Below are 23,332 nucleotides of genomic sequence, written 5' to 3'. Positions count from 1 at the left end.
TCCTGTGCCCAACTGAAGGCCCAGATTCCAACCCCTCTTCCACATGGAGCTTAAGAGATATCTTGTAGGGGTCTGCCTCACCCTATAAAAAAAAAAAGGTAGTGGCAAAAGTTTGTGATCTTTTGAAAGAAATAAAATTCATTAAGGTCAACATCATAATCGAATCCGACCTGTTTACAGTAGTAAAGGTGGTATGGTAGCAAAAGTTCGGGATATTTTGAAAAGATATAAAAAAATATGGTGGGTATAATAATTAAGATAAAATCTTTGGTGGGCATTTGAAAATCAGCTGGTAAATGAAGGAAAGAGATCCGAGACGTAATTATGACAATACAACAAACCGCTTGGTGGGTGCTTCCAAATATTACCATGTAAGCACAGTCTGGACCATCCAATCACACTCCATTCTTTTCTCTTTTTGTTTAATAGAATAAACCATTACAAAGGCACAATGACCGAACCGTACTGACTCAACCTGACTACTTACGGTCTATGTTCATGTCGGCGTAAAACTTCGAGCATGTCAATTAGTAAAATGAGAAAGCACACAAATACAAACTACAAGAATGCATATATAAATACTGATCATTCCTTCCATTAAATCAAACAAATACTCACCTTGAAATCTGAACCCCATGGCAGACCCTGCTACAGAGCCCCTTCTCCCCCCCAAGACGGACCCTTCTTCCTTAGACGAGATCATAGAGAGATATGCAGGAGAGTTTGGCCTTGCTCAGCTATTCCAAGCACTCCTTGTTTCCTCTGCATGGATCTTTGATGCCCAATTCACGTTCATCAATGTCTTCACCGATGCAGAGCCCAAATGGCACTGCACCACCCAAGACCCCAACAGTACTTGCACCACTTCTTCCTCCATCTGCACCATGGACCCCACCCTTTGGGCTTGGGACAACAACCCTTCTGCCTCCATAGTCTCACAGTGGAACCTCACATGCACCAACCCTATACTTTCTGGTCTCCCACCCTCTTGCTTCTTCATGGGATGTCTAGTAGGTGGCATTGTGCTGGCAACCCTTGCAGACTCTGCTCTTGGCAGGAAGAAGACGCTCTTCCTCTCCACCTTCACCATGGGCCTATCCGGCCTCCTCACCGCCGTGGCGCCGAACATATGGCTCTACTCGGCGTTCCGATTCATCTGCGGCTTCACGCGCGCCACCGTCGGCACCTGCGCGCTCGTCCTCTCGACGGAGTTCGTCGGGAAGAGGTGGCGCGGAGAGGTCGGGATCATCGGCTTCTTCTGCTTCACCTTGGGCTTCCTCTCACTGCCTGCTTCTGCTTACTTATTAAGAAACCATTCATGGAGGTTCATCTACCTTGTCGTGTCGCTCCCGACGCTTCTCTACTCCGTCTTGGTCGTTGTCTTCGTCTTCGAGTCGCCGAGATGGCTCGTCGTCAAGGGACGAGAGGTCGAGGCGATCAACACACTCAAATCTATCGCGAGAAGGAACGGAAGGGCAGACGATTTCGAGCTAACGGGGCTTTCGAACTTGAGCGAGGACGAGGGGAGCGATAACGTCTACTCGGCATTGTTGGTGCTATGGCAAAAGACATGGGCGTTTAAGCGATTAACGGCGGTGATGGTCGCCGGATTCGGCGTCGGGATGGTGTACTACGGCATGCCGCTGGCCGTCGGAGACCTGGACTTCAATCTCTACCTGAGTGTCACGTTCAATGCACTCTCCGAGCTACCTTCTTCACTGCTAACAATCTTCTTGATCTCTAGACTCGACAGAAGAACCTCAATTCTATTGTTTACTTTCATGAGTGGTGTGCTAAGTGTGGTGTGTGTGCTGCTGGGAAGAGGTGTGCAGATGATAGCAGAGGTGGTATCATTCTTCTGTGCCTGCACTGCTTTCAATGTTTTGCTGATATACTGCTTGGAGTTGTTCCCCACAAGCGTGAGGAACTCGGCGGTGGCGATGTTGAGGCAGGCGCTGGTGCTGGGAGGAGTGTTCAGTCCGATGCTGGTTGTGGCTGGGAGGAAGGAGGGGTTGTTGTGCTTTGGGGCGTTTGGGGCGGTGATTGTGGTGTCGGGGTTGTTTGTGATGCTGTTGCCTGAGACGAGGGGCTGTGCCTTCTGTGATACCATGGAGGAGCAGGAGTGCAGGGATGTGGTGCATGACAAGAGTGACAGCCCATGAGATGAGATGGTGTAGTTGGTAATTTTTTTTTTAATCCTTTCAAAAGGCTAAACTATTCTACTGTTTTGCTTCCAGTTGTTCTCCGGCACCTCTACCATACCCTACCACCCCAGGACGGATCAAGATCAGGTGATTTGACAAAAGCACAAATTTTTGTGTTTTAAAATCACCACCGTCCATCATTTCAATCACACCATCCTTTGTTAAATGACGATGTCAAATCTTTTGGTGGACTTCATTGCCGAGCAATGTGATTGATTGCAATTGAAGAATCTACAGACGGTAGTGATTTCAAAACACAGAAAATTTGTTTTGTCAAATCACTACCCTTTTTTTTTTTAAAGGCAAGCTAGGGTTAAGCTGACCCTTACCAAAACAACAGCCGCCCCATGTGGCAGAGGGATTCGATCCCGGCCCTTCAGCTTGACACAGGACCATGCTTACCACATGGAATACCACTTGCCGGTAAGGATGGCAAAATCTGACCCGACCCACCAACACCAACACGCTTCTTAGCCGGGTTAGGGTTTGGCTTAAACAGGTTCGTGTTGTAAACGGGTTGACCTGCTTAACCCGTTTATTAAACGAGTCTTGTTCATGTTAGGGGTATGCCAACCCGTTTGACCCGTTTAATAAACGGGTTAGGCGGGCGGGTCAACCCGTTTAATTATTTATGTTTATCTTGATGATTAAGACAACTTGTGGGTATATGTTTGTAGTATGGTTGTAACTTGTAAGACAATTATGTTGATGTTGTCTTTATGTTTATGACTTCATGTTAGAAGTTTTATCTTGATGTTGGTAGTACAATTCCATATTGAGATTTGCAGAAAAAAAGTATAATATTTTTTTTTTGTGTTTCTAATTATGTTTTTCGAGTTAGACAGGTTTATGCTATCGTGTGGACCTGTTTAATAAACGAGTCACCGTGTCGTGTAATCATGTCGTATCGACCCGTTTATTAAACGGGTTAACCGTGTCGTGTCCGGTTACCCGTTTAATAAATGGGTCATGTTTGTGTTTGCCACATCCGACCCGTTTAATAAACAGGTCATGTTCGTGTTGAAGTATTCTGACCTGCCAACCCGTTAACCCGACCCACCAACCCGCCGACCACACCCGATTGCCACCCCTACTTGCGGGTGTGTTTACCTGCCGGATACTGGTGTTCCGCAAGCCCTACAGCGACAACATAAACACTGCCTTCTCTTTTTCTGCTTATACTTTTTAGCATTCCACTCATTTAAGAATTCACATTTACCTTTCCTGAAAAAGAAAAGGCAGACTCTGAGCCTAAGGAGCTGGTGGCAGTGGATCATGGCAGAAGGAACTGCCCGGCAAGTTGCCGTCCTCCGAGGGGCGAGGAAGAAAACAAACGGGATGAAAGGCCAGAGGTCAAACTCGAAGTCTCTCAAACAAAGAATGAGAGAGAGAAACCCTAACCAAAGGGGGGGCTGATGTTTTATAATTATTTATAGTAATTAATATATGTAATATATATTTTATATTATATAAAATATATTTAATATGTAAAATGAACAGAGCCTAATCGAGCTCAGTAGGCTGAACAAGTTCGGCTAGTTTGCTCATCCGAGCTTCAAAGCCATGTCCGAGTTCAGCTCCTTTAGTGGGTCGGACAAGCTTCGGGTCGAACTGAATTGGGCTGAGCTCGGACCAGCTTGGTCCATTGTGCATGCCTATTGGGGCCCCCTTTTCATAAGGGGGGCGCCTGCTTTTTTATAGGGGGCAGCCACTACCCCGAAGACTGGATCTGCTCTGCAGTTGCTCCTCAAGTTTATTAAAACGTAACCATATCCTTAGGGTTCTTAAATATAGATCTTATGAAAACTAATTTTAAATCATATTCAACTAAAACAAAAAATCCTGAATTAAAAAAGTTGATAAAGGAGAATCAAGGACCCCCCGAAATTACAATATACAATCACTGCCTTAGAGACGGCCATACATATATTCTGTTTAGTAAACAATTTCTATCAAGCAATGGACTAGTTTATTAACATTATCATCTTGAGCCTAATACAGAACACAGCACAGGAAAATGAACAAGATCCCAATCCATAAGATGGTCATGTTCAGTGCAATTTCCTCACAATAATTTTTTTTCAAACATGTTTCAGAAAATGAATTTACAGTTTCTACATGGAAAATAACATCATCCACTTGATCCCTTGTGCAAAAAGTTGGACAAGTTCAACTGTGAGAGTGATAGCTAGAAAACAAAATCCATCTTTTTTTTTCTTCTGGCATAAACGATTTGATTCCAATTCAAGCCTCTGATTGGACAGAAATACGGAAGATTAATTGAACTCCTGGTACCATTTGTTCCAAATAAGAGATCTTCCTTATCAGAATATTTATATTTATTGAAACTAGTAGTGTAATTCACAAAATGTAATATTCCACTCTAAATTTTGAATTCATGATTAACGGTATTTTTATGATATATTAAGTTATTAACTGTTCTATGCAGTTTACTTCACAAACTGATCACAGATGCTTTTCCTTTATTATATGACAACTAGCAAAAGCCTCTAAGCATCGCAAAGTTGCCTGTCTTCTGCAAAAATGCAGAAGACAATCCAGATTTATAAGTATGAATACTCTTTGGCACCAATATAATCTGGCTCAGATCACATTTCTTATAACCAGCCTTGGCACATTCAGATAATGTTACAACTGGGCATGTTTGTATGCGCAACATCAGTAAGATGCGTAGAATCTTCAGTGGAATCAACCGTATTCTGTTTTGTGTATACTCTGCTGTTTTCCGTGACCAGATCGATGAATTCAATTTCGAATACCGAATAATGTCTTCTGTAATCGCACATTGGAAAGTACACTCTAACTTCCCCATCTAAATTAACACTTGTGAGACACTGGCAAGACAAAAAAGAAAAGCAACCAATCCATAAGCTCTTACATTTTTCAGCTATGGATGTACAAGTTGGTAACCCGTCCATGGGTTACCTTTATTAAGGTTGATCTAGTTACATTGATTAGACCATTTTGAAAAATTTGAGAATCTGCACCATATAAAGAAATTAGCAACCATGGTCACAGAAGATAACATTGAGAATCTCTCTCTCTCTCTCTCTCTCTCTCTCTCTCTCTCTTGATGATGCTAATGAGAAGCAAGAAAGGATCACGATTACAGAAGGAATTTGATATTTTCATGTGCTCCTCATGTTCCCCAAACATATATATTTTAGCTGCATCAACAGGAAATCAATTTTATGGTAGTGAAGTCTGGAAACCAAAGGGAAGAGAACACTTCTGCTCAATCAGCATACCTCTAGGTATTCGTCCATTCCATATTTTGAACCCTCTCGCCCAAGCCCCGATTGTTTGTATCCACCAAATGGAGCCACCTACGCAACATAGAAGACAGATTCTTTTGTTTCAATGTCCCATAGATACTGTGGATTGAAAGTGCATGTTCTCCTTTGCCTGTATTGAGAGAAATATCAGATTGATACCTCAGTTGAAATTATCCCTTCATTGACACCAACCAATCCATATTCAAGAGCCTCAGCCACCCGCCATGACCGTGATGCATCAGTAGTGAAGATATACGCAGCTAGTCCTGTTAACATCATGGTAACGGCCAAAACTTTTCATTGTAGACCTTATTTTAACAAATTAATTAGGTTTAGAAAGACTACATCACTAAGGAAAAGAGTTAAAGAGTGCAATAAGATGTCGTCAAAATCCAGAATTTCCTGGTCGTCTGTAACTCAATTAATGGACAGAAACACTGAGATTCTATGAGACAGCATTTTGGGGAATATCTAATGCTATGTTCCAGTGCTGTCAAAAATCCAGAACTGGTTGGATTTTCAGCAAGAGAAGGAAATTAATCCAGGAAATGTTGGGCTTTGGCATCACTGACAACACTGTAAAATGTCAAATAATGTGAATCATAACGTAAACAAAGAACCAAATATATATGCTAAGTAGTTGACAAAAAATCAACCAAAGAAGGAATTTAAATACATACACAAATCAAGCTAATAAAATGTTTGAAACACAAATACTATCAGAAGGCAAGTAAAAATCATGGTTTCACTTTGATTTTCCCAAAAATTTCCTGTGTTGAATTCTATTGGGAAAAAGAATTGCCACTTCATATGCGTGTATGGTTAGTCAGGAATCTAACATGGGCCAACTCAAATAGACATGGATACAGAGACAAACGTGGTAGGGCATGAGACACGGCTACATCATACATGACTTGATGAGAATTAGGACAGGACCAAAAATATACATTTAAAAATTAATCCATGAAATATGTTATTTAATAATGTTGATATTTAAAAATTATTTTTTTACTAACTCTCATCTCACACAAAAAGTCAAATCTTTTAGGAACTGTCACCTGGGTACAGGTACCAGGGTGCGACATGGCAATTCCAAAAAATGTGTGTACGGGGACATGAATATAATTTAAATATATGTGTTATATCTAAAATATATATTATATATTGAAAATATAATTATAAATTAAATACAAACTTGTATGTACAGAGGGTAAAATGGTGTGTCCGAGTGTTGACACAGGGATACGTGAGAGGGCAAAATGGAGTGTTTGGGTGCCATAGATTAGGAATATGTAATATGTATTGGGACACATTTGTAATATCTATGATATGGCTATTTTGTTTATATATATATATATATATATATATATATATATATATATATATATAAAGAGAGAGAGAGAGAGAGTCGCTAGAATATGAGAAGTACCGTGTGAACGACAATTTTCATGGATTTTTTGTTCTTTTCTCTTAAATCTAACCATATAGATGTGATCTAAATGCTTGGTTTTATAAGGACCAGCCCTTGAATCTGTTAGAAAGTGAGTTGGAATACATTGGGTTCAATAATGAACCCATACATATGCACGTGAAGTGCAAATATACCCATTAAAGGGAAACAACACAAGCACATAATGTGCTAACCCATAAAACCCATAAAAAGGGGAAAATATGACATAAAGTCATAAGTTGCATATTATTGAAGAAACAATGGACAAGGGGTAAAACCCCCATTACAAATGGAGCATAAGCTCCCTCAAGAAGTGAGAAAATACAAAGGGGAGAGCCCCTATTTATGAGCAAGAAAAGGAGCCACAAAGGGGGCTCCCAAGAGAGTCGTTGGGAGCCCCCAACGACTCTTTGGGGAGCCTCCTTATGTGGCACAAAAGCCAAAAATTAAAAAGGGAAAAAAAGAAGAAAAATAAAAAATAAGAATGAAAAATTACAAGCAATATTCCAAAGTGGAATATACGCAAAACAGGAATTTACAGAAATACCCTTTTGGGTGAATAAAGAATATATATTTATATTCATATATATATATAGATATACATATACATATATATATATATATATATGTATATGTATCTATATATATATGAATATAAATATATACGAGATTACAAATGACGATAATACACATATTTTAACATCCCCCCTCAAACTTTGCGGGGAAAAAACCCGAAAGTTTGGAAAATCAAAGGGAAGTCTTGAGACGAAGTCCAATTCTTCAAAAGTCTTTAAGAAAAAACTCCATCTTCATGACAGTTTGAGCTAGGTCTTCAAGTCCAATTCCCCATCGATCGAATCCATGATGCATCTAATGTTCCACATTTTTAGCGATCCTGTAGAGAATCAACAAAGAAACAAGTAAAACATATCTTTGCACTTTTACTCAAATGGACCATTTCTAACTAGCATAATTATGGATGACCTATGTTAGAAATTATGCAAATTATGCAGAAATGACACTTAAAGTTTCAAAATCATACATCATGTTAAAACAAACTGAGCGGAAGCAAATTATGCAAAAATAAATTGCAAGAATGCATAATGCATTCATAAGGTCCAACATTGGACAAATATAACCCCATAATGGGGAGTAACAAAATGATCCACAAAAGGATACAAGAAGCCTACGAAGAGGCATAAAATACCTATGCTTTATTGAATGAGAGCCCAAAAAAGGCCATAAAGAGCATATGCATATACTTATCATTAAATGAATTAATACTCAAAGAACTCATTAATGATCATGCTTCAAACATGTAATGAAGTCCCAAACAAGAGAAACAAAGTTTCCAAGCATACTTTAGGCAAAATAAACCCAAGAGTTCACAAAGTTTTAAAATTGATTATGAAAGTCACACTTAATTGACAAAAAACACATTCTACATATAAGGGTGGCAAAAATCATAAGCACTTAATATATCGATTAAATGCTAAGAAATCAACTTGATATGCATATCAAAAATATGATTCATTTGAAAAACACAAGACATGAATGAAATTTTGCAAATTTCAACAATAGTTCATCCATTACAAACAACTACCTCATTAATCCTCCAAGACCCATAAATCAAGTGTATAAGCTACTAGATCAAGAATATAAAAGCCATTAAAGGCCAAAGACACACACAAAGGTGTGTAAAAGAACCTATTGTCTACATATAATAATACTTGAAATAAGTGCATCTACGACAAGAACAAGAGAATACATGCCAACATGGACTAAAAAGTATCTCTTGTCTACGTAAAAAATACACTTAAAACCAAGTATGTTCAGCTACTAGAACAAGAGTAATAAGCCAACCATGGGCTAAAACACAATGCATATCTTGTCTACATAAGATGGCACTTGAAATGAGTGAAATAAGCCAACCATGGGCATACATCTAAGCGACTAGAACAAGAACACAAACGCCAACATAGGCTAAAAATCACACACCATGGTGTGAATCAACGTGCCTTGTCTACATATAAAAACACTCAAGTCAAATGTGTTCAACTACTACACCGAGAGAGCAAAAAGCCAACAAAGGGCTAAAAACACACGAAGGTGTAATAAAATTCTTGTCTACATATGATGACACTTAGATAATGGGCATAAAAGGAAAAGACTTTTGAGGCAATAAACTTGTAATGAAAATAAACCTCGAATAAAACAATACTCCTTTTAAAATGAATTCTCATAACAATAACATGCATGTAAAAAAATATCTTCAACAAGATACTATAATCGATAAAGTAAAATTCTTGAAAATAAATGTGTGAACATACGCACACCAAGAACATATGAAACACTTGTGCAAAAAAAGCACAAAATCACAAATGTGCAAATGCACTCACAATTTTCATAAACAATGGAAGGTTGGGCAATAATCCCTAAAACCTTGATTTCAATATACCTTAAAACATTTTAAGGTTTCAAACATCATATATCCATCACATTTATATATAAATAAGAGCATCCATAAGATCAATGACCAACATCAAACTAGTGACACACTCATATACCAAATCATTCTAGAGTCCCAAGGTGCCCATAACTCACCTCAACCCCCATCTATAATATGGTAAGTGGACAATCTAAAAAGACATAACAACGAGTGTCACACTCATAATTAGAGATCATATACCAAATCATTCTAGAGTCCGAAGGTGCCCATAACTCACCTCAACCACCATCTATAATATGGCAATTTGGACAATCTAAAATGATATAACACGAGGTGCCCATAACTCACCTCAACAAACATCTCTAATAAAACAATAATAAGGCCAAAACAATGATGCATTAAATAACATGTGATGGACAAATATAAATGCCACAAAAAGGCAATAAACACTTTAAGAATCATTTTTCAAAGAAAAGAGGACCGATTAAAAAAGGTCCAATAATCAATAATGTGCTTTATAACAACAATTTTGCATAAACACAAATTATGCTTAATCTTCAAACAAGTCATTTATACCAAAAACTTATTAAGCAATAAACAAACATAAAGAATTCATCAAGACAATCAAGCTTTTAATCAAAGAAATCATAAAAACCGTAATGGTTCACAAAGAAGGCTTTAACACAATACTCAAGGAAAGAATATTTAAAACACTTGAAAATTTATAGATTTAGGGATTAAGTCCCATACAACAATTTTAAAAAATCCTTTGATTGTGATGAGATATGCGGAAACATACAAAGTGCTAAAAGCACTTACAATGATTTAAAAAGGACTCAATATCTAAATTCATTATATTTTTCACAAAAAGAAATGTGCATAAAGGCTCCATAATGCAAAAATGTCTACGAAGAGACAATACGCATGTAAGCACAAAAGGCTGTATAAAGGATGTGCACGAAGGCACTCATACAATACTTGAACAAATACACACCAAGGTGTAAACAAACATGCACTAAGGCATGTATTTCATAAAAAAGAGGGAATGCATACAAGCGCAAATATTTGAGAAACAAATGTGCACAAAATACAAAAATACACAAAAGTGAGCAAGTATGCACTTTATAAAAAGAGCAATGCTTGAAATTCTCAAACTTTAACAATTGCAATTGAGGACAAAGAAAACCATATTATGGCCAATGTAGGCATTTTTAAAAGATATTATTAAGAGGTTTCGAAACCTTATGAAAAATACAAACCAAAAAGTTTATAAAGATGAAAAATGAAATCATTTATACCAAAAGGATGCAATAGATGAACTATGCACTCTATGTAGTGTGAGAAATTTCTTTTAAAAAATCTTTCCTAATGGTTTATCATAAACAATTTTTCAAAAAAGAAACATTGAAAAACTTTTAGGAGTTCTTATAAGTTATCATTAACAAGAACTACTTTAGGATTCAACAAAGATTTTAGATGTGAGAGATTTTCATATAAGGATTATATCAAATTTTTCAAAAAATGCACTAAAATTCATAATAAAAAAGAGGAACTCAAATCAAATTAGGGTTCATATGAGAATTAAGAAATTTTAAGCAAAGATCATTACTTTAGCAAGAAATCATATATATAATTTTAAAAATTAACTTATAGGTCAATCATGAGATACTTATGTAAGAATTATAAATCTCACATAATTGAAGGTAATTTTAAAAAACATAAATTGCTATTATATGCGATGAGTAGTTAGATAGACGCAAATTATATATTTGAACAACAAACGAGTTCACCAAATTTGAGGGAGATATTTTTAAAATATACGAGCATACGAAATGTGAAAAGACATAATTCAACTATTATAACCATTAAACGAACAAACTATATGCAAGAAACATATTTTCAAATGCATAATACTTTAAGAAAAGGGATACATACCGAATAACTTCAAAACAAAAAGGAAGAGCAATGAATACTTCACAATTTCTTGAGCGACACGCTTTCCGTTGCACCCAAGGACAACCCCATCGTGACCTTGCTCTGATACCATGTTAGAAAGTGAGTTGGAATACATTGGGTTCAATAATGAACCCATACATATGCACGTGAAGTGCAAATATACCCATTAAAGGGAAACAACACAAGCACATAATGTGCTAACACATAAAACCCATAAAAAGGGAAAAATATGACATAAAGTCATAAGTTGCATATTATTGAAGAAACAATGGACAAGGGGTAAAAACCCCATTACAAATGGAGCATAAGCTCCCTCAAGAAGTGAGAAAATACAAAGGGGAGAGCCCCTATTTATAAGCAAGAAAATGAGCCACAAAGGGGGCTCCCAAGAGAGTCGTTGGGAGCCCCCAACGGTCACATATGTGACCGTTGGAGGCTCCCCAACGACTCTTTGGGGAGCCTCCCTATGTGGCACAAAAGCCGAAAATTAAAAAGGGAAAAAAAGAAGAAAAATAAAAAATAAAAATGGAAAATTACAAGCAATATTCCAAAGTGGAATATGCGCAAAACAGGAATTTACAGAAATACCCTTTTGGGTGAATAAAGAATATATATTTATATTCATATATATATAGATATACATATACATATATATATATATATATGTATATGTATCTATATATATATGAATATAAATATATACGAGATTACAAATGACGATAATACACATATTTTATCAGAATCATCCGACTATGATGTATAAACAATATTTTTTTAAGGCTTTAAAATCAATGGCTCATAATCTTCATAAATATTCAAGCATTCAAAACTCACATTTTTTCATCGAAAATACACAACAGATATTACTAGCAAATTTACCGTGCCGAACACATCTACATTGTTGGATTTGCAAACAAAAAGAGTTGGAAATACCCATATTTCTAGTTCTCATATTTCAGTTTTCATATTCTAGTGACTATATATATATAGTCACTCGAATATGAGAACTGGAAATATGTGAACTGTGTAACTTTTTTTTGCAAATCCAACCATGTAGATGTTTTCGGCATGGTGAATTTGCTAAGAATCAGCTGTTGGATTGTGTATTTTCGATGAAAAAATATGATATTAAAGCCTTAAAAAATCTTGTTTATGCATCATAATCGGATGATTCAAGAGCGGGACCTTGTAAAACCAAGCATGTAGATCACATCTGTATGGTTAGATTCAAGAGAAAAGAATAAAAGATCCATGAAATCATGGTTCACATGGTAATTCTCAGATTCTAGTGACTATATATATGATTCAGCAGCCAACCCACCTATGGAAGAACTCTCTCTCTCTCTCTCTCTCTCTCTCTCTCTCAGATCTAAGGTCATCTTTCATGGTATTAGAGCTCTCTCTCATCCAGGTGTGAGTTTCACCTCTTTGGTTTAAGCTCTATTCTCCTGCTTCTCTTCATATCCTCCCTGCTATTTCTTTCTTTCTTCTCTCTCTGCTATCTTTCTTGTCTGAATCAGATTTGGTTTTCTCTTGTTTTCCTCCTTCCATAATTGAATCAGATCTGATCTGATCACGTCCTTTTATTTCTTGCATAACTATATCAGATCCGATTTAATCTCCCTCTTATTAACTATTACCATCGTGTTTCCTTTTGTTTATCAGGATCAGATCCGATTCAATAAGATTTGATCAGATCATCACTGGATTCTCCTTTCATCTGATCAGATCATAATCTGATCTATTCCCATCATTTTTGGGTGCTAAGTTTCCTATATACCTACATTCTCCTCTCGTGGCAAGACTTTTATAATATTTTTCCTATTCTTCTCTGTTATTCTTGTTAACACGATCCCAGATCTGTCATAGCAGTAGAGAGACACAGGTTAGCCCTCAATATTCTAATTCTCTGTGTAGGGCGACACACCTCAATACTTTCATTATATGAGATTGCCCTAATTGGGCTGAATACATAAGAGTACAATCAAATAAGACTAATTACAAATCTGCCCTATACAGGAAGGTACATAAAAGAATACATAAAACATCAAATATTACAGTCAGACCTCAGCAGGACGTCACCACATCAAATGCTATGTCACAGGGACTCGGCAAACTGGGTGCCGCACCCGCGTCAACGCGATGCGGGTGCTCGTGCGGGTGCGGAACCCGGTGCGGTCAACGGGACCCTGGTCATTTGTGTCCAATTTTTGGACAAAAAAAATGCTCCCAACTTTTCTTCCGGCGAACACAAAGAGAGAGGGGAAGGATGCGGCAGGGGGGCGCCGGCCTTCCGGCAAACGCAGAGAGAAAGGGGGAGGGCACAACAGGGAGCCGCCGGCCTCCTACCGGCCCTTCGGCAAACAAAAGAAGGAGACGAAGAAGAAGAGAAGGAGATGCGTACCTGAGAGAGAGCCATCGACGGCGGCGGCGCCGGGGTTCGGCCGCACGTCGGGAGCGAGAGAGAGTGCACAATCGAGAGGGAGAGGAGGAGGAGCACAGGAGTGAGGGCTTCCCCCTCACCCTTGCGTGATTTAAAGGGCATGGGAGGACGCAAATCGGGAAACCCCAAAGGGATTTCCCTTATCAACAGAGGGGGGGGGGGAAATGAAGGTCCGTGGTTGTGCGGGCGTTAATTTTTTTTTTAAAGGGAAAACCGACTCGGTTCCAGTCCGGGTCCAAATTTTTTTTTTTGTAAAATCGTGGGTTTGACACCTACCCCCAACGAGCAAAGCCCTCGGAGAGATGAGACAGCTGACCCTGGGTGCGTTGACCACACGCACCCAAGTTTTTGCCGCACCCCCGCACCCAAGTTTTTTGAAAGTGCGGGGGTGCGGCAAAGCCCTCGGAGAGATGAGACAGCTGACCCTGGGTGCGTTGACCACACGCACCCAAGTTTTTGCCGCACCCCCCGCACCCAAGTTTTTTGAAAGAGGGTCATTTATGTCCAACTTTTGGACTTTATATATATATATATATATATATTTTTTTTTTTTTTTGCCGCACCCCCGCACCCAAGTTTTTTGAAAGTGCCGCACCCTCGCACCCGCACCCATGTGACATAGATCAAATGATGATTTTACCCTTCTCCTGTTCTAACACTCCCCCTCAAGTTATACATGTCATTTGACATGCATACCTTGCTCTTCAAGAAATTGTGGCTGCCTCTTGATAAACCTTTGGTAAATATATTTGTTACCTGCTGATCTGAATCAACAAACTTCATTTCCATCTCTTCTTATTCAATTTTGTCCCTGACAAAATGATAATCAATTTGGAAGCGCTTCGACCTATCATGCAAAACAGGATTTGTTGCCAAAACAATGGCACTTTTATTGTCACAATATAACACAAATCTTGAGATTTTCAATCTGAGTGCTTGTAAGAAATCTCTCACCCACGATATTTGAATGACAAAGCCTCCCAAAGCCCTATACTCAGCTTTTGTACTAGATCTGGCTATGCTCTTCTGCTTTCTACTTTTCCAACATATTAGATTTTCTCCTAAATATACACAATAACCTGTCACAGATCTTTGGTCTGGATAATCAGCCCAATCAGCATCAGAGTACCCAATAACATGATGTATACACAATTTCCTGGGATCATTTTTATGATATAACAGACCATGATTGAGGCTCCCTTTCACATCTCATTATACGCTTCAATGCTTCCAAATGTACATCCGCTGGAGAATGCATAAATTGGCAATTCTGATTCATGGCATATGCCAATTGTTTATCTCATAAACAGAATGTCATCCTCTTCTTTAAAAAACACCACCCCTATTGAAAAACTTTTTGGTATTCAACCATATTATAGTAGGTTAAGAGTTTTTTGTTGTAATTGTTTTGTTTTGAATGAAAAAAGAGACAAACTCTAACCAAAAGCTATGTGGTACGAACTCTTCTTAGAAGCTGCCGCACCCGCGTCGACGCGACGCAAAGCGGGTGTGGTACCCAGTGTGGCAAATATGAAATTTTGTTGCACCGGGTGCGATCAAACAATTCTAGGTGCGGTCAACCCACACCCTGGATTACGTTTGTCCAAAATTGACCGAGTCCATTTTGGTAAAAAAGAAAAAGAAAAAGTGTATTAGGGCACGATTACGCCCCCTCCCCGACACCTCCTCCCCTCATCTTATGAGGGTGATAGTGGCGGCGACGACGACAATCACAGGTACCTCTCTCTCTCTCTCTCTCTCTCTCTCTCTCTCTCTCTCTCTCTCTCTCTTCCTCATCCTCTTTCTTCTCCTCCTCCTCATCCTCTCTTTCTTCTTCTTTCTTTCTTCTTCCTTCTCCTTCTTCCTCCTCCCATCATTGGAGCAAGGGATGAACCTCTAGTGCCTGGGTTCATCAGAGGTCCAAATCCAAACCCAAGCTTGGGTTCATCAGAGGTCCAAAGACAAACCCAAGCTTGTTGGGTTCGGCTCTGGTGAAACTAGGCACGGGTTCACCAGAATCGAACACAGGCATACTGGTAAACCCAAGCCTGGGTTCACTAAAACCGAACTCAAGTATAACATTGTGTATGATATACTTTTGGTATGCAATTATGCATTGTTTGCTTTTTTTATTAGTATAATTTACTTCTTTTTTACTTGACTTATTTGATCGTTTCATGTTTTCTTAATTCACTCAGTGTAGCTATAATATATTTAGGTTGATTTAATTGTGGTGTTATTTTTTATTGATGAGGAATATCAATTGTAGATTGTTAATTTGATTTATTGCATGAATTGATGATATGATAATTATTTTTATTTCATTAGTGTTAACTTAAAACTAATAAAAATTATATACATATACCCTCCCCGCACCTAAGTTTTTTTAAAGTGTCGCACCCGCACCCATATCTGTTAAAATGTAAACTGCAATATATATATATTATTTAATATTATTATATTTTCTTTTATTATTTTCTTTTTCTATTTTTTTATTTTCTTTTTTAGCATCTAGTTCAATAGAAACTAGATATTTTGATCCAACTGTGCAAGTAGCTGTTGGACTGTAGTCCAACAGCTATAATAAATGTTGTTGGACTATAGTCCAACAGCTATAATAATAAATGCTGTTGGACTGTAGTCCAACAGCTATATTAAGAGACGTTGGAATCCAACGTCTCTTTTTGGAGAGCTCAAAATGAGCTCTCCTCTCTCTCCCATTGTTTTGTATATATAGGGGTGAACCCCTTCAATGTATATTACCATGCTTCTTAAGCATTTTGTTCATGAATAAAGTATTATTTATTTTTCAAGTGTTCTTCCCTTTATACCCTTTCAAGGGTCATGCTTGTAGTGTCTCCAATAGACACTTGTTTGTGAGTTATTTGTGCATTTGTTGAAGACCACCATTTCATTACATGGTATCAGAGCTACGAAATCCTTAGATCTTGAAGTGCTTCCGCCTCGATTTCCGTGCCACATTTACAAAAGGCGTTTCATCACCTTGTTCTTGGCTCAAGAAGATTTGTTTGAAGAAAGGCGAACTTGTGCTACAAAAAAATTTGGTTTTGTATCCTCTCTTATTCCTTTGTCTACTCTTTTTCTTTTCTTTTTATTTTTCTCTCTCTCTCCTCCTATTTATTCCTCTCTTACCCTTGTAAAAGATGGATGACAATGATAAGATCACCATCATTCCTATGAAGCTAAATGATACTAACTATGTAATGTGGGCTTCGATTATGAAGCACCACATTTGGGGAAAAGGTTTATGGGGTATAGTGGATGGTTCCGATTTGGAACCTAAACTATCTCTTACCAAGAAAGAGGGTGATAAAGAGGTTCCTCTAACGGAAGAAGAGAAGAGTAAGGCGTTAGCCACTTATGAAAAGAAATGGAAAGAATGGAGGATAGGGCATGCAAAAATTATGTCATGGCTCATCAATAGCATAGACATTAAAAAATGCTCTAGTCTAGCTAAGTTTGAGCATGCCGATAAGGCTTGGGAATACCTCAAAAACATGTATTCCCTTAAAGATATTGCACATGTATGCAATTTACAAGATAAAGTTCGGACAATGACTAAAAAAGATAAAACTATTCGAGAATATTATAATGAGTTGTCCGAACTTTGGGAAGAGTTGGCTCTTCTTGAGCCCAAATGGCATTGTGCCGAAGACATCGAGCTTCGCCAAAAGCAACTCGATATGGAACATTTCTATCAATTTGTGAATGGTCTAAGGCCGGAGTTTGAATCCACCAAATCGGCCCTTTTACATCGTGGAAAAATTCCTTCTATTGTTGATACTATAGAAGAGCTCACTATGGAGGAAAATAGACTTAGAAAAAGTACTCCAAAAGTTGATGATGACTCCGTTTTAGCTGTATCTAGACCGAGGAATCATACTCGTACTTACAAGCCGCCTCATTTTGAAAGGCAAAACGGCGACTTTGATAAAAGAAAAGTTATTTGTCATCATTGTCATGAACCGGGGCACTATAGGCCTCAATGTCCAAAGTTAAAAAGAAGAGAAGAAAAAAGAGTTGCATCTGTTGAATCTGAGTCAAAAGATCAAGATGCACCTGTGTCTATGGCTCAACTAATGGAAATCCTTCAACCTTTTCTCAAAGGGGTATCCTCCTCAACCGAAGCCTCAACTGGAGCGGCAGTTGCATCTTTCTCCGGTCCAGGTAACTTTCCTTGGCTTTTAGATTCTGGTGCTTCTTTTCATATGACCCCAAATGTCAATAGTCTATCCGAATGTCTTAAAAATAACTCAAGTGTGTCAAAGGTTTTTACAGCTGATGGCACATCTCTTGAAGTAAAAGGAATAGGATGTTTTGAAAATCTTCAAAAATCCAAAAGATTTTTTATCCCAGAAGTTAGATATATACCTAAACTTAATTTGAATCTCTTATCTGTCTCGCAAATATCTGATTATGGATGTAATATCTCCTTCTCTTCATATGGTTGTTGGGTACAGGATCGCCAGTCAGGGAAGCTGATTGGGGAAGGCCATAGAAAAGGAGGACTTTATTACATGGACTTTTTAGAATTACCCAAGAATGCATTTTGTTATAATATTCAAAAATTAGAATTGGATTTATGGCACAAAAGGCTTGGCCATCCTCATATGTCTAAAATTCAATATTTTCTAAGTTTGGAAAAATTTTGTAGTTATGAAAATTTTTCTTGTAAAGACTGCATTCTTGGCAAAATGAAAAGGTTACCATTTCTTAGTAGAACTTTTGTTTCCTCACGACCACTTGAGTTAATACATTCGGATGTTTGGGGCCCCGCACCAGTTATTTCCAAAGGTGGTTATACATATTATGTCATTTTTGTTGATGACTTTTCTAGACATACTTGGATTTATTTTCTTAAACATAAATCTGATGTCTTTGCTAACTTCCAAATATTTCATAAAATGGTTAAAAATAAGTTTCAAAATGATATTTCTGTTTTTCGCACTGATTCAGGGGGAGAATTTATGTCCAACGAATTCAAAGACTATCTCAATTTACATGGTATTACACATCAAAGCTCATGTCCACACACTCCACAACAGAATGGCCTAGCCGAACGCAAACATCGGCACATTATGGAAACTACTAGGACATTGCTAATTGCAAATCAAGTTCCAAAAAGTTTTTGGGCTGAAGCGGTCCTAACTGCCACCTACCTCATTAATAGGATGCCATCTTCCTCATTAAAGAATACAACTCCAATAGAAAAGCTTGTTAATTTAACTCCAGATTATTCTAGATTAAGAGTCTTTGGATGCAAATGTTTTGTTTTCACCAACAGAAATGATAAACTCTCTCCTCGTGCAATCCCATGTGCCTTTTTAGGATATGCTGATAATCAAAAAGGCTACAGGTGTTTCGATTTTCAAAATGACAAATTATATGTGTCAAGAAATGTATCTTTTTTGGAAAAAGAAAGCTTCTTTGAATTTGAAAAATCCAAGGATGTCACTGAATACTCGTTTTTAATTGATCTAACTTCAAAATCCAATGAATGTGATGTTAGATATGACCTTGACAATCATCAAAGTCCTATTGTTGTTGAAAATGATGATAATGAAGAGCAAGTCCATAGGGATGTTAGTCTACAATATTCAAGACGTAGAGAGCAAAATCTTTCATATGCATTACAAAAATACTCTGAAGTCCCACCTAGAAGAACGTCTAGAATCTCTAAACCTCCAGAAAAATTTGTGTCTTATGAATCTTTTTCACCCACGTATAGGGCCGCCATTACATTAATACAATCATATGTTGAACCATCATCCTATTCTCAAGCAAAAAATCATATAGAATGGATAGAAGCCATGAAAATAGAATTGGATGCACTAGAAAAGGCCAATACTTGGACGATACAAGATATTCCTCCGGGTAAGAAACCTATAGGTTGTAGGTGGGTATACAAAGTCAAAACCAAAAGTGATGGGACCCTGGAAAGATATAAGGCCCATTTAGTAGCAAAAGGATATGCCCAAGAGTATGGCATCGATTATGAAGAAACATTTGCTCCTGTGGCCCGTATGACCACTGTTAAAACTTTAATAGCCTTGGCCTCCATTAGAACATGGCCTATCTTTCAATTAGATGTCAAAAATGCTTTCCTGAATGGGAATCTCGTTGAAGAAGTATACATGGAAGCCCCACCTGGTATTAGTATCCCTAAGGGTAAAGCTCTTCGTCTAGAAAAAGCTCTTTATGGTCTTAAACAGGCTCCAAAAGCTTGGTATGACCGATTTAGTCATGTTATGCTTGATATTGGTTTTCAACCTTGTTTAACTGACACTGCTTTGTTTGTTAAGAAATCTGATGCAGGCATCATTATACTTCTTCTCTATGTGGACGATATGATCATCACCGGAGGCGATAAACAGGGAGTTACAAATATCAAATCTCTTCTTAAAACTCACTTTGAAATGACTGACTTAGGTTTATTAAGATATTTTTTAGGCATTGAAGTTGCTTATTCCCCTCGGGGGTATTTGATATCTCAATCTAAATTTGCTCTTGATATCGTTTCTAAGTCTGGAATTACAGATGATAAGAAAGTAGACACTCCAGAAGTTGTCAATGTTAAAATGAAAATTGATGATGGAGAACTTCTTGATGATCCTACTCCTTATAGACAGCTTGTCGGAGCTCTTTCTTATCTTTCCATTACTAGGCCAGATATAACTCATGCGGTTCATACAGTCAGTCAGTTTCAGCTTGCTCCCACCTCCGTGCACATGGGAGCGATTTTGCGTATTATTAGATACTTAAAATCCTCTATTTCACGAGGACTGTTCTTGTCTGCTTCATCTTCATTAAATTTAATTGCATATACTGATGCTGACTGGGGAGGTGATCCCAATAATAGACACTCAACTACTGGTTTTTGTGTGTTCCTAGGTGAAACCTTAATTTCGTGGAGGTGCAAGAAGCAGCAGAAAGTCTCTCTTTCCTCCACTGAAGCTGAATACAGAGCCATGGAAACCACCACTATGGAGGTTGTTTGGCTCAGACGATTGCTAGCGGATATGGGAGCTAAAGCAACGCAAGCTTCAAAGATGTGTTGTGACAACAAAAGTGCGATCGACATTGCAAGCAATCGGACATTCCATGAGCGCACTAAACACATTGAGATGGACTGTCACTATGTCAGAGAGGAATACTTACATGGAACCATTGATCTGCCATATGTTACATCAGAATATCAATTAGCAGACTTCTTCACCAAGCCTCTCGCTGCTCCCAGATTTCACTTCCTCTTAGACAAACTTTCGCTCATTGTACCGTAAATTTGAAGGGGAGTGTTAAAATGTAAACTGCAATATATATATATATATATATATATATATATATATATTATTTAATATTATTATATTTTCTTTTATTATTTTCTTTTTCTATTTTTTTATTTTCTTTTTTAGCATCTAGTTCAATAGAAACTAGATATTTTGATCCAGTCAAGTTCCTATTGGAACTTGACTGTGCAAGTAGTTGTTGGACTGTAGTCCAACAGCTATAATAAATGCTGTTGGACTATAGTCCAACAGCTATAATAATAAATGTTGTTGGATTGTAGTCCAACAGCTATATTAAGAGACGTTGGAATCCAACGTCTCTTTTTGGATAGCTCAAAATGAGCTCTCCTCTCTCTCCCATTGTTTTGTATATATAGGGGTGAACCCCTTTAATGTATATTACCATGCTTCTTAAGCATTTTGTTCATGAATAAAGTATTATTTATTTTTCAAGTGTTCTTCCCTTTATACCCTTTCAAGGGTCATGCTTGTAGTGTCTCCAATAGACACTTGTTTGTGAGTTATTTGTGCATTTGTTGAAGACCACCATTTCATTACAATATCCGCACCCACACCTATGTGACAGACCAAAAGTAATTCCTTGTGTGTTTTTTTTGGATATGCTGAAAATAAAAAAGGATTTAAGTGTTATGATGTTAAAAATAATAATTATATATTTCAAAAAATGTTTATTTTTTTGAAAAGGAAAGCTATTTTGACTAGTAGGCCTAAGAACTATAATGAATATTAATTTCTTTTGGATTTATTGCCTAAAGAAAATGTTTATGTGCGAGAATGTTACCTATTTGGAACCTCTAGTAGATGTCCATGATAACAATAATGAGGTCATTACTGAAGTTGAACCTCCTATCCTCACTTATTTTAGAAGAACCGTTGAGAACCAACCTAGTGCTTTAAAAAGATTCTCTTAAATAGAACAAGATGAAACTAGATGAAACTGCCAACCTTAGGAGATCTATTAGGATTTCAAGACCTCCTGATAGATTTGTATCCTATGAATCTTTTTCTCCACAACATAGGACATGTTTAGCCCACATATATTCCTACTTTCAACCCAAGATTTATAGTCAAACTAAGGATTATCCGGAGTAGATCGAAGCCATAAAGATAGAATTAAAAACCTTAGAAAAATCTAAAACCTGGATATCAAGAAATTACCAAATGAGAAAAAGCCAATAGGATGTAGATGGGTATATAATGTTAAAATCAAAAGTGATTGGACATTAAAAAGACATAAACCCAGATTAATTGTCAATGACTATGCTCAAGAATACAAAATAAACTATAAGAAAACCATTGTTAGGACTATCAGAGCACTACCTTCCATTAGAAGTTAGCCTATATATCAAATGGATGTGAAAAATCTTTTTTTAAATGGAGATTTGAAAGAAGAAATATATATGGACCCGCCTTCAGGTCTTGAGGTTTTACTTGGTTACATTTTCTATCTAAATAAAGCTTTGTATGGTTTAAAGCAGGCTCCTAAAGCCTGATATGATAGATTCAGTAGTGTCATGTTAAATCTTGGATATAGATCGTGTTATACCGACACTACTTAAGCTCATATAAAGCTTTTCTCAATCAAAGAACTTTCCTCTTCTTGGATATAGATCGTGTTATATTGACATTTTCTCATTTAGGTCACTATTGAAAAAGGCATTCTTAATATCTAATGGGTAGACAAACCATTTCCTAATAGATGTTAGGGCAATAAGAGTCCTTACCAGTGTTGTTAAAAACGCGCCTCAAGGCGCAAAAAGCGCGCCTCGCCTCAAGGCGAGGGCCTTTGTGCCTTGAGGCACAGTTAAAAAGCGTAAACCCATGTAGGTGTACGCCTCTTGCGCCTTGAGGCGAGGCGCGCCTCAGCGTGAGGCGCACACGCCTTATTTTGTTGGTCAAATGAGGGTCAAATCCCTCATTTGACCAACAATAACATCTCACCCCCGACCCTAATAAGGGTCGGGAGCCCTAATTTCCCTAATCTCCTCTCTCGTAGCCCCTGTCTCCCTCTCGTCTCTCACAGCCCCTCTCCCTGTCGTCTCTCGCAGCCCCTCTCTCTCTCTCTCTCATCTCTCACAACCCCTCTCTCTCTCTCTTGTCTCTTGTCTCTTGCAGTCCCTCTCTCTCGTCTCTCACACTCTCTCGCTTCCCCGCCTCCTCCTTCTCGCCGGAAGTAGCTGCGACGCCGGCAACCCTTGCCAGACAC

At 37.8% G+C, this 23,332-nt stretch overlaps 2 protein-coding genes across 3 annotated transcripts in view; one reads left to right on the top strand and one right to left on the bottom strand.

Moving 5' to 3' along the window:
- Positions 1 to 519: 519 nt before the first annotated feature.
- LOC149844730 (organic cation/carnitine transporter 3-like) lies at positions 520 to 2,162 on the top strand. The gene has a single exon (XM_089986099.1). The coding sequence runs from the start codon at positions 636 to 638 to the stop codon at positions 2,160 to 2,162; it is 1,527 nt and encodes a 508-aa protein (XP_089842225.1). The 5' UTR covers positions 520 to 635.
- A 2,624-nt stretch (positions 2,163 to 4,786) lies between these two features.
- LOC149844729 (succinate-semialdehyde dehydrogenase, mitochondrial-like) overlaps positions 4,787 to 23,332 on the bottom strand; it is a 157,153-nt gene continuing 138,607 nt past the window's right edge. For both annotated transcript variants that reach the window (XM_089995230.1, XM_089995236.1), the window contains exons 18-20: positions 5,660 to 5,766; positions 5,474 to 5,551; positions 4,787 to 5,392 (exon numbers count right to left, since the gene is read on the bottom strand). In XM_089995230.1, coding sequence (XP_089851356.1) covers positions 5,354 to 5,392; positions 5,474 to 5,551; positions 5,660 to 5,766 — 224 coding nt within the window. In that variant the 3' untranslated portion in view covers positions 4,787 to 5,353. The remainder of the gene's footprint in view (positions 5,393 to 5,473; positions 5,552 to 5,659; positions 5,767 to 23,332) is intronic.

Source organism: Nuphar pumila, chromosome 2 (assembly GCF_984573655.1).
Source record: "Nuphar pumila chromosome 2, dmNupPumi1.hap1.1, whole genome shotgun sequence".
Classification (NCBI taxonomy): Eukaryota; Viridiplantae; Streptophyta; class Magnoliopsida; order Nymphaeales; family Nymphaeaceae; genus Nuphar; species Nuphar pumila.
The sequence above is the reverse complement of the archived record's forward strand: the minus strand, read 5'-3'. Positions and strand labels throughout refer to the sequence as shown.

Bases quoted from the DNA above. Each gene is read 5' to 3' on its own strand.
- LOC149844730 (XM_089986099.1), top strand. From the start codon at position 636: ATGGCAGACCCTGCTACAGAGCCCCTTCTCCCCCCCAAGACGGACCCT.